This window comes from Sinohyriopsis cumingii, chromosome 5, assembly GCF_028554795.1.
Source record: "Sinohyriopsis cumingii isolate HCF-2022 chromosome 5, ASM2855479v2, whole genome shotgun sequence".
Taxonomy (NCBI): Eukaryota; Metazoa; Mollusca; class Bivalvia; order Unionida; family Unionidae; genus Sinohyriopsis; species Sinohyriopsis cumingii.
In genome coordinates, this window is record NC_142965.1 from 119,783,965 (window position 1) to 119,797,277 (window position 13,313).

Sequence of the window (13,313 nt, forward strand, 5' to 3'; positions counted from 1 at the left end):
GTGCTAGACACTGCTATAAACTGCCACACTGAAGACATTGTAGTGATATGACTAAAAAATATTTAAAGCTATGTTAAAAATCCAAATCTCTCTCTCTCTTTCTCTCTCTCACACACACACACACACACTCTCTGTCAGTCATTTTTATGGACTCATTTTTGCTAAACTTTTTCCCAAATTTTTCAATTGAAGAATGTGATATTCCACTAATTAAAAAAATATTTTTACACATAAAATTTTCTTGCTCAAATTAACTACCATCTGCTACAGTCTGTCAGTTCCCTACTATAAGGTGACCTGTTAAATCAGTGGTTCCCAAACTGCCCAAGTTGCAACCTGAAGGTCACAAGGATGTTCTGGATGGTTGCTGGGATGATTTTTTTTAGGGTGGAAAAAGTTATTAAAATGTGGAAAATGAGATTGTGCAGCTTATAAAATCTATTTTTTAGGGTCATGGCCAAAAACAAAAGGGAACCACTGTTAAATCTTCACAACATCATGGAGGTCTAAAAATGATATCTCACCTGTCTGTGAGCTTGCATCTCATGCTTGGCTAACGTGAATGTGTGAGAAAGACTGCCAGTAGCTTCCCTTGGGTCAGTGGTTCTTCCCAGGGTGTTCCCAGGTTCTTCCTCCACCATCTATACCGGCCACCTTGTATAGTGTATCATGTGTTACAAAAAATGGTGTTAAGCCCAACTGAAGAAGATTAACCTTTTGAAATCACATTTTCACTAAATGAAAGTGACTTCTCATTCTCAGGCGGCTGTTAACTTTTGATCTGGCACAGCACATTGACGTGAATGGTGCCCAGCATCTCTGAAAGCTAAGTTATCTGAACACTGATTTTGACCCCTTAGTGAGGTTGATTTATACTTTGTTCATGACAATGAAATAAGGATCTTTAAACATATTCACCAGTGATCTTTTAAATGCTGGTCTTCTGTTTAAAGTGTTAATCTTTACTAGCATCCCGTATTTGTTAAAGCAACTAACTGCCCTAGGGTTTGAGTTCAACTGCATGTGCAGTTTTCGGTGCAAATAAGAACGTTCTACCCCTTATAATTAATGTGGCTGCCATCTAGTTAATAAATGTCCCTCCAAAACACTAAATTTTAGTCGCAAATGAGGCAATTTAAGACCATCTTACTTTCAACATGGAGTACGGTGAAGATATATTAGTAAACATCATCCCTATTTTCAAGACAATGTATTTCCTCCAGTTATCCTAGGTTTTAGTGTCAGCTGAAAAAATGTGATGGAACCAGTCTATTGTTTATCAGCTCGTTTTGCAGGGAGAAAAAAAGGTCTTAGTTTCAGGGTCATTTATTGGCTTATTAAATTTACTATAACACAGCACAAAAAAGAATGACTCATTATTATTCCTATTTTTAAAAGAGCATGCAATCAGAGTTATTCAAGCAAGCACCATCATAATCGTGACAAATTTCTTCGCAGCACCTGCCATTTCATGATGTAGATTCCAGACGGCAATTTTAACCCCTTAGCAACAGGAAGATTTTAAAGATGGCTGGTACTGTAGATCAGAACCATTTTCATTTAAGATGAACTGGATATCATAATTTGTCTTCTAGTGAAAACCCAATGACAATATTGTTTCCATTCAGGAGGAGTAGTGACAACAAGATTTGAAAGATGGCTCATATAGTGGTTATACTGATGTCAGATTGACACAATTTTCATTAGGGACCAAATCAGGGATCATAAAAAGTGCATTAGTGAAAACTTCATGTTGATATGACAATCCATCCATTCATCAGGAGCCATAATAGCAAGATTTTCAATATGACTGTTGTGGTGGCTATATTGGTTGTCTGATTGGATGATTTTTCAATTAGCATTAAAGTCTAATGAAAATCCCATGATAATTTGACTCTCTGTTATGAAGAAACAGTGATATGATATTTAAAATGGCTACTTGTTGGCCATATTAGATGGTAGATCAGCACCATTTGCATTTGGGATCAACAAGACATCATTGGAAGTGTTCTAGTGAAAACACCATGATGATATGAACATCCTTTCAGGTTAGAGTAGCAATAAAATGATTTTCAAGATGGTTGGTGTATGTCTTAGCTGCACCTTTTTCAATTAGAAAATGTACATGTAAAGTTTCATGGCAATCCTCCACATTGTTCTGGAGGTGCAGCAAACAAACCTGTGCTAAAGGATGGATGCGAGACAACAGAATGTCAGTCGTCGGCAAGCTATCCATAAGCTCTTGTGGTCTTCGGTAAAGTTAACAACCAGATTGTGCACGGCAGCTCAAATGTCTCACTTTGTAATGTTATATTGTGACATATGCTGCATACCATGTTGTAACTTAAAACCTCATTAACTATAAGCCCAGCTTTGCAATAAAGAATCCATGACATTTTCCTCCCATGTATTAAGTAAAATCTTCCTATTCTGTACTAAAACCATGGAACAGAAAATATCATTGAAATTGCAAAATGAATTGAGTGTGATGCACAGCATACAGTTTGCTCCAGATAACATTTTAGCACCAAATTTACAGCCTTCTGCAAGTGGTGTTATCTTTTTAACTTGAGGCAACTGTAAGGAAAATACAATTTCTTGTGCCAAGAGGAAGTAGAGCCAAATGAGGGGTAGGGGTTGGGGTAGGCAATAAATGTCTTGGTTTTACTTTGTAACCTGTTCAACACTTTCTTGATGTATTTCAAAGAATGAGGGAACAACCAAGTACACAGTAAAATTGACCATGAACACCTAAATTCAAACAAAATCATCACTAAAGTTGACCATGAATACCAAAATCATCAATATTTGAGCAAATACTTGTAAAGAAAAGCAACTGACCAAGAGTTTGATCTAAAAAATGTTAGTATTCTCTTACGTTACGTGCTTAGGCTAGAATAAACAGTAACACAAGAATGAGTGAAAACAACAAGCTTTGAAAAATTTAACAAATTATTTATTTCCCTGGATAAATACAGTAAAAATGAAAAAATAAGAACTTATGGTTTTAAGAATCAAATCCAAAAATAAACCAAGAATAATCCATGAATACAATTTTAGAAGTCCTAATATTCAAATGAAATTAAGTTTGAGTCCTGATGAAGAATCCAAGATGGAAGGCAATGACGTATGCTGTATCCTTTATAGTGTGGTTGCCTACAGTTCCTTGTAGAAACACAAGAAATAACACTCCGGTGTTGGAAATCCGAATAAAAATTTTAAGAAATGTCTTTGTTCAAGAATTCTGTATGAGCACACATATATTTCCAGGAAAGAAAGAATTAATCTTTTGAATCCAAATAATTTGAATAGACATTAAGATAACTCCAAACTGACACAACAAAAGAAAACCTTGACATCAAGTGTTTTAAGCCCAGACTGAGATTATTTTTCTAAAACAATGGTTATACAGTAATTTTGAGGTGCAGAATGAGTGTCCGTATGAGGGTCATATGATCATGTTTACATCACATACTCAAAACATGGCCGTGATGAAAACCAATAATTGTACTCTAAAAATAAAATTTAAAAAAGTTGTTTACTTCAATAAAACTACTTACAAGCCTAGGGTCACATATAAAATACAGCCTCGATCTCACCCTTATTATTCCCACAATAAAAATAAATAAAAAACGAACTTATTCATGTGACTGTTAATAATTTTGAATTAAGGTCGGGAAACTATTTTCTGAAAAAAATCCAAATCATGTAAACAAGTTCATATTATAATAGCATAAAAAATATAAATAAATCTTTAAAGCTGAAAAACAAACAATAAAATTAAAATAAATATGAATTAAATCAAATATAAGTAACAATTCATAAAGGTACATGGACTTACCGTTTGTGTGGTTTTTCATCAAGAGAATCTGCCACAAATGTCTTCAGTTCATAGTCCACACCGCAGGGCTGTAAAAAATCATGAAAGGTACAATTATCCATTTATGTATCTATTTTGATGTCTTTATTAGTCTGTCTGTAATAATGTATGTGTGGTTTGTGCAATTGTTATTCATGTATCACAACAAAATGCAGAAATACCTAGTTTTATTTTGTGGTCTATGCTAGAGGATGTTTCGGGTGAAACAGCCATATCTGTGTCTCTGATTTCACCCAAGCACACTGATAAATTCAGTTGACTTTGCCTTTTATATAGTACCAGTAAGAGCTGTGATGTATATAGTACCAGTAAGAGACACACTGGAGTTGATACGAAATTTTCTTTGCCTTTTCTTGAGATAACATTAATGTCTTCAGTTGTCTGCAATGCCCCTTCCCTCTCCCACTCCCTTCAGACACAATACTCCTAAGAAGAAAGGGATCCCCACCACCTTCTAGGAAGTTTACAAGAATGCATCCACATGGAATTTCAACAATGTCCATACCCAGAGAAACTTCTAATTTTATAGTTTTTATTGGACAAATGTCCCATTCAAACATTCAAAAACCACTGAAAACAAGACCCACTTGAAGGGAATGATGCTGTATGATTAAAAAGAATTTCCAGGAATTCAAGATAATACCATTTCTTCATTTTAACTGATGAGCATTTAAACCATCTCTGATAACAAGATTTTGAATTAGTTGCTGTGGAACACATATTGGACATCAGCTTGGCATCACTTTCATTTAGAACCATGAAGACATTATTAGAAGTTGCTTGGTGAAAACTCCATGTGATAATGATCATCTGCAAGTAGTAAAAGCAAGATTTTTAAGATTTTTGTTGTGGCAGCCATAATGGATGTACATCTGGCATAATTTTAATTCAGGCCAAACTATATCATAAGAAAAGTCTATTCCTATATACATATACCATCCATTTGGACATGAGTAGAGATGCTATTTTCAGGATATGATATGTGGCCATAATACTGGACATTGGATCATTACCATTTTTATTTATGACTAACAATATGTCATAAAAGGTCATCTAGTGAAAACTCAATGTCAATATAACTGTTCAAGTAGAGTTAAGATTTTTTTTTTAATGGCCACCATGGTGGACATGTTAGATATCAGACTGACATCATTTTCAATTAGGACCAACTAGACACAATAAGGAATCTCTTAATGAAATCCCATGTTGATATCACCTTCTGGTCAGGAAATGTAGGGATAACAAGATTTCAAGATGACGACTGATGGATGTCCAAGCAGAAGCATTTTCATCCAGGAACAAATAGATCATCAGATGAATGTGTGTGTCAAGTTTGAAGGGCAACCCTCAAAGTAGTTTAGGCAGAGTAGTAATAAAAAAAACTTGTGCCAAAGGGTGGCTGGATGACACACAATGTACAACAGACCATCCCATAGGCTCTTCTGGTCTGTCACAAGTGGAGCTAACCAAAAGCCAAGAGCTCACAGTGAGAACTGTTCCAAATTACTGCAACTGTATTGCAAGTTTCTGCAATACTAAACAATACAGCTGTTGAGTATATGCCATATATTATAGTTTATACAAGTTAAAATATTTCATCACTAAGTTTTGAATATTTCTTCTTGAGCCAGAAACTTGAGAACAGCAGCATCAACTACATATAAGATTAGTTTGAAATAAACCAGTTTTACAGAAAATTTCATATCAACCCCAGTACTGGTTGATATAGCCATCCATCACTGCTCTTACTAGTATTACATATATCACTGCTCTTACTAGTACTACATATATCACTGCTCTTATTAGTACTAATATCACTGCTCTTATTGGTACTAAATATATCACTGCTCTTACTAGTATTACATATATCACTGCTCTTACTAGTACTACATATATCACTGCTCTTACTAGTATCACATATATCACTGCTCTTACTAGTATTACATATATCACTGCTCTTATTGGTACTAAATATATCACTGCTCTTATTGATACTAAATATATCACTGCTTTTACTAGTATTACATATATCACTGCTCTTACTATTACTACATATATCACTGCTCTTACTAGTATTACATATATCACTGCTCTTACTAGTACTACATATATCACTGCTCTTACTAGTACTACATATATCACTGCTCTTACTAGTACTACATATATCACTGCTCTTACTAGTACTACATATATCACTGCTTTTACTAGTATTACATATATCACTGCTCTTACTATTACTACATATATCACTGCTCTTACTAGTATTACATATATCACTGCTCTTACTAGTACTACATATATCACTGCTCTTACTAGTACTACATATATCACTGCTCTTACTAGTATTACATATATCACTGCTCTTACTAGTACTACATATATCACTGCTCTTACTAGTACTACATATATCACTGCTCTTACCAGTATTACATATATCACTGCTCTTACTAGTACTATATATATCACATAAAATTAGTTTGAAATAAACCAGTTTTACAGAAAATTTCATATCAACTCCAGTCTTTCTCTTACTGGTACCATATGCATCACTGCTCTTACTATTACTACATAAATCAGTGCTGTTAATGGTACTACATAAATCACTGCTAGTACTGGTACTAAATAAATCATTGCTCTTACCGGTTGTGGTGTGAGAGGTTGTTATGCCACCATAATGGTAGGTTTGTTATGGTTGGGGTGGGGTGCTCCCAATATTCTATTTAAATTATTATAGAAGTCCCAGCCAGGCTCAATTTTGGTTGAAGTTAAATTAGTGAAAGATAGATATAAAGCTCTGAGCCCCCAGTCAACAATGCCAAAGGTTAAATGGTTGAATATACAACAAAATTTTTTTAAAATGAATAACAATTAAATAACAATTCAATAGTCGAAGTGTTTCGAATTTCCCAAGTACTCTCCTTCTGCTTGACCATATGATAGCCTAGTGCAAAACTGTGCACTTTAAAGCGTCTGAAGTCCTGATGTAAAGTTAATCTGGTTCCCGGACTAATTCCACTAATTCTAATATGAAACTCAGATCCAAATCAAACACGGATGAACAAATTATCCAGAATTTTCGGTAACAATCATTTTTTTTCTGTAGTTTTTGCTTTTATTCTATAAGTCTATGTCCTAAGGGTCATTATCATAAGTCTGCATATACATGCTGGCCTAGCCATGACTAGCACCCATCTACCACCCATGCAGACAGATGTGAGATGTGTGTCTGTTAACACACTAACCCCTGGAGGTTTTTGTTGTTTTTGCCTGAAAGTCGAGTAGGAAACACGTTTTCAAAGCTATTTCTGAATAAATCCTAATAAATCAACTTCCAGGTGATTTTCCAATAACATAGTGCCTAGCTCTGTTAGAAACATCGTTTTTCATAGGCTATTTGGCTTGTGCATGAGCAGAAGGATAAAAGTTGGAGTTCTTTTTTTTTTTTTTTTTGTTTAACAGACCCATTATTTTCACATCAAGACCACTCTTTATTCCCAATGCCTATCTTATCAAACTTTTTGCAAAGGTTCGTCTGTCTGTTTCCAGTTCATACCAGTCTGCCTTAGATCTGAGACCGAAAAGTCTAAAATATGGACACAAAATCAATTCCGACAACAGATGAATTTTGGGTGGAAAAAAATCGGGTCCAAAAAGGAGGTTTTTCCCGCTGTTGTTTGTAGTGCAACCAGAACTTCCAGATTATTTGGTATCATTGTAGAGCTACATCTGTCTACCTTTCTATTATACCACCCACTTTAGTGTATCATACATGACCTTAATGCTACAGAGCTCGACAGTAGACTACTACCTCCTGCCACGTAAACTCATCACCAGGGGTTAATGTGTTAAGGGCAAGCACTTTAAACCACTTAGCCACCAAATCTATCTTGCAAAAATCTATACTTGTTTTATGACTATACACTTCAAAGTGACTGACATACAGAGATATATATGTACATGTATAAGGGACCAACTGTTGAATGTATTAATTGGGAAGGGGCTGGGGCTTTCCAATAAGAATATGTTGTTTTGTTTACCTCATGCTAATTATTTTCAACAAAATTGTAAATTTTCAACAAATATAACAGACTTAATAAATTCGTTTTTCCTCTATACAGCAGAGTATTTTTGGAAGATATTCAAGAGCAGACATTCTTTTTTCACTATAATACCCAGACCCCCCCCTTTCAAAAATTAAACAGCCTGTTCTTAACACTTTTCCATTGGCTGCCTTGATTTACAGTAACAGCAATGATACAAAATTTCCAACTGCAACTTTTGCATATAATTTGGTAACCAAATTACGGACAGTAACTGACTTTTTATTTATATTTTTCTAGCTGTCATGTTTGTAATATCAAGATCCGAGTCATCACCAGAAATTATGAGAGTTTTAGTGACATCACCAATCTTTCTAAACTCTGTCTGGAATTAAATCTAAAGACAATAATGCTTGCTATCAAAAGTTTAGACACTGTGGTTATCAATAATGTACCATATATACTTGCTTAGATTGTAATTAAATTTTCAACATTTACATAATTCCCTGATAAATTACAATTTATAATGTAGTCTTGCTTGGAATTAAACTAGTACAGCCATTAATTTAATGTCATTAGCATCTATTTTTGAAGTTCCATGACATATTTAGAAATTAATTCCTGCTAGGTTGACTGCAAATACTCCATGTTTATTAATAACCATATCTGTTCAAATTTTATGTATGACTTACACTTAGTTTGAAAAAAATATTACAGCCATTTAATTTAGCGATTAAAATCTTAAAATCAAAATGTACACTCTACCTCTATTTCTAAAGTTTCATCACTAATTCAGTAAAGGTGTCTGAACCTATGGATGTCAAATTACCCAAATTATGTTCCTTTGATTACAAATATATAGTTGTGTGAAGTTTAGCGATGGTATGTATGAGTAAAATTGGTAAAGACTTACAAAAAAATCCCCCAACACAATATTAAACACAAATTGTTATCACATTTTACAAGGGCTACTAATAGTTTTCAAGAAGTATTTATTCTTATGGAAACTTTTTCCATGTTACTTTGTTTATTATTGCGTAAACTGGTACAAAATTAGGAGAAAATATACAAACCAATTAACTAGCCTGTATGACATGGATGATACTCTGCTTGTTTCATGATCCACCCAATTTTATCCCATATTATTTAATTAATTTGAAAATACATAAATAAAAACAAGAGTTGTTCTAAGGGACTGATGATCTTCTAACCATTTCTTCCTATTAATGATAAGTGTTGAAACCTTCTTTGATATTATTCATGAATAACAAGATTTTCAAAATCAACTACTGTAGTGAATATTCTACGTTATAATTTGGCACCCTTTTAATTTAGAAACAACAAAGCATCATAAGAAGTCTTCTGGTTGGTATACTGCATGTCAAATTGGGATGACCGCTCCGGTGGCCTAGTGGTTAGAGCATCCGCCTCAGACATGGAAGGTCATGGGTTCGATCCCTGGCCGAGTCATACTAAAGACTTACAATGGAACTAACAGTTCCCTTGCTTGGCGCTCGGCATTAAGAAGTTAGTGTTAGGACTGGTCAGCCTGGTGTCAGGATAATGTGACTGGGTGGGACATCATTCTACCTGTCTGTGGTATGATGCACCAGTGCTAGACATCACAATAAACTGCCACACTGCAGACATCGTAGCGACATGACTGATTTTTTTTTAAAGCTACATTAAAAGTCCAAATCATACACACACACACAAACCAGCGTGGGACACTTTTCATTAAGAACCAACAAAACATCATAAGAAACCTTTGGGTGGACATACTGGGTGTCAGCTTGGCACCCTTTTATTTAGAACTAACAAAGCATCTTAAGACGTCTTCTGGTGGAAACCCCATGAGATACAACTTTTCATTTTAAAGGAGCAATGATAACAAGATTTTCAAAGTGGAGGTCAGGCTATATTTAATACCAGATTGGCACCATTTCTATTTACTTCAAAACGGACATCAAAATAAGTCTTTTGATAGAAGTGCATGGTCAATATATTTTTATGTAGCAATGAGGTGTGATCAGGGCTGGTGTTTTCTCTCATACAAGTAAACGTTTATATGCTTTCACAAAACATCAATAGCGAGTCAAAGCCTTCAAGTATGTATCTCCTATATATGTGTTCTTAAGGCCTGGGTTTTATATTAATATCGATGAATTTTAAGCTGTTTTAAGATAATTAGCTGGCCATTTTCTTTAATCAACTTTAAAAAGCTGCAGTGGCTCAGGTGTTAGCATGCTGAACTTATGACCAAAAGGGTATGGATTGGATTGGAATTCTACTATCAAATCATTATTCATTACAATATATCAGGCAAGACACTGAACTCCTATTACCATGGCAACAGTTTTCAAGCTAGGATCCAGTCTCTCAAAGTGATAAAAGGGACCTCAGGGGCAGTGTCAACTGTATGTCATGCCCAGTAAGTGTCTATACTGTTAGTGGGTGTGGATCTCAATAATTTCAACATTGTGACCGGGGAGTTTTAAGGGCTGGGATGAACCACAGGATCAAAGTCAGCTGCATGTATAAATTCATCTTTTCAAGCTCAGAAAGTGTACAATATATTTGCTGAGTGAGGATTTCAATCATTTCTCTGTTATGACACAGGGGCAATTTTCTTGGGGCAGGTGTTGGGTGGCAATCAGGAAAATCCTGGTGCATCACCCATGGGATCCCAGTATGATACACGTTGACACTTAAGTCACTGATTACATATGATATTTCTCAGATCTGTTTTACAGATAACTTAGAACTTACTTGAAATTTACGCAAAATCACCCTACCCTTCTAGCCCCACCCTCTAAGGTATGATCAAATGGCTGTAGGACCATATGTAACCTATGCACATACATGCTTATGTATGGACATACCGTTATCACAATATACCCCTGCTATCAAAGAAGTTATTGGGGGGGGGGAGTCATTTGTTCCTTGATGTTTAATTAAAACAATTCCTGAAGTATTATCTTGACCCTCTTGAGTTTGCTATTACACACAACACAAAACTTCTACTCATGAATCTTTGTTGTCTTACCTTCCCAGTGTCCCCTGGGGCTGGCTGTAGTGTGACTGAGGCTGGAGCATTGTGTGGTAGCTGTAATGATTCAAAATAAAAAAAATCTTGAGACATCATTAGCAAGGGCATATTGGAATATAATGAATACAAGTGTCTCAAAATGAAAATTCAGTTGATGTATTTTCTTTTGTGCACATCTGTTTACATCAAGTAAATCTCTTCCTTATTTATAATAAAGCAATCTGGATTCATCGCGACTGAACAGCAATATGCAGAGTATTGCAATATACACCACTCCCTCGATAACTGGTGCCCCAATAACTCATGAACCAGCTTATAATGCAACATTAGTTGTGGATCCCATTTTACTTACTAGAAAGTACCAATAATTTGACCGTAGTTTGTTGAACATAAAGAAAACCATGATCAAAATTGGTAAATGAAACCTTGATATATTGCTTTTTTTATCGTCAAAAATGGCTGATATGACCTGGATATTTGCATCAACATTTTTAAATTATCTACTTTTAATTAGAAGTCATGTATTTTGTAAAAATTTCATTCCAAACTACATTCTTGGTACACTGTAAATAACAGTATACAATGAAATTTTGATCAATGAAAACAGCACTAACACCTGCTTGAGGCAGCACTATAATAAATAAATACCAATTAAATAAATTTTTATATCAAGTGAAATGCGTGTTTTAGTTCTATCTTTTGGTTTGGTTTAAGTGTAATGATCATAAATACAATGTGCCCTGTTATGTTCAAACGTGAAATATGTCAATCTACCATAAAAGCTATGGCCGTAAGCGTTCTGTGAGAACCTAAGGTGCTGGCGATGTTTTGATAGCTAATTTGTTTTAGTATTTGTTACAATCATATTGGTTTTTGTTTTTGTTAAAAGCTTACCATGTTAATTAGTCTTTTGTATCAAATAAAGGGGGTGGAATAAATGAAAAGTTAAAAGCCAATCAAATCCAACCTTCGTAATAGCCAATGACCCTGGTTGAGTGACAGGTCATCGAACACTGTTTCAATTTTTTTAGGTGAAAGTAATATAATTAAACTATCTCAAATTAGCATATTCATGCACATCTGTGATCAAAGATAGCAAGACAACCAAACAAAATGAGTATCTGATGACATAACATTTTGTTTCACAGATACATTTTATTAATGAGAAGCTAGTTCCAGAGTTTGTCGTTAATTTATAATTACTGAATTAGCACTCAGAGATTTCCTTACGGATGAGAAGTTTCACTACTACTTGCAATGAAATTATTGCATCAATATTATACTAATAGAACAACAAAAAGAGACTTTAGAAGATGATGGCTGTTTCATGAACTAAGTGTTCCATTTTGTTTGGGGGGTTAAGAAAAGGATTCTTGTTTGTTTGTTTGTGAATTTGAATCAATAAGTAGTCTGCATGGTTCCCACGCTTTTCTAAATATAAATTTCCAGGTCTTTTCCAGGATGAAATTAATTTTTTAAAGGTTAACATATTACCATTACTAAATGGAATTAAAGAACATTTTGGATTATAAAACATGCATTTTCCAAATATGAAGATGTTTCTCTTTCAAGACTCTCCAAAACATACATGTCAGAAAAGATGATCATGTACAAAACCACAAAATGAGTCACATGAAACAAATCTTACTATATTCCTATAAATTGGCATTTAAAGCTATTTCAATGTACAGAATACAAACTCTAACTTTGCTGATCTGAATTATGCTGCTACGTGGAAACAACATAATCAGCATAAATTGTTTCATTTCAAACCTTTAATTCTAAAGAATTCTAGAGCAATATATGTGCATGGTATGAGAAAAACCCAATAAATGCAAAGTATTAGAATCTTATCTTGTAACAAAAAATGTTTAACCCTGAATTTGTGTGTCAATAAAATATCAAACAAGATTTTCCAACCAACCTAAACTCCTTAAGTCGATCTGTTTAAAAATTCCATCATTTAAAGACATTTACAAAAGGGTTGATTTCAATTTTGACAAAAGACCTTCAAAATTATATATTGTTGCATAAACGAGGACTGAATCTTCTGTAAAATCAACTTGTCTTCATGTAGTTCAACAAACCAGTCCCAAAACCTGTATTGATACATGGGCTCTTATCGTTTTCAAATATATAATAAAAGAGACGACAATTTCCCATTTCTCCTGTGTTCTATTCAAGATCTGAAAGCAAGCTTCAAGCTACATGCCACTGTTTAATAGTTTCGCACCAAAGTCCAGCTCAGAGATTCAAAATTTCTAACCCAGGTTTCCTCCAAATATTCCAACCCCATTTTTCAGATTTGGACATTTAGGATGGAGTGTGGGTTCAGAGCAATTAC

General features: G+C 34.4%; 1 protein-coding gene across 6 annotated transcripts in view; it reads right to left on the reverse strand.

Moving 5' to 3' along the window:
* The window catches only part of LOC149800067 (beta-arrestin-2-like), a 247,941-nt gene that overhangs the window by 110,873 nt on the left and 123,755 nt on the right, over positions 1–13,313 (reverse strand). For all 6 annotated transcript variants that reach the window (XM_089959623.1, XM_089959622.1, XM_089959621.1 and 3 more), the window contains 2 exons: positions 10,967–11,026; positions 3,842–3,909 (listed from right to left, as the gene is read on the reverse strand). In XM_089959623.1, coding sequence (XP_089815749.1) covers positions 3,842–3,909; positions 10,967–11,026 — 128 coding nt within the window. The remainder of the gene's footprint in view (positions 1–3,841; positions 3,910–10,966; positions 11,027–13,313) is intronic.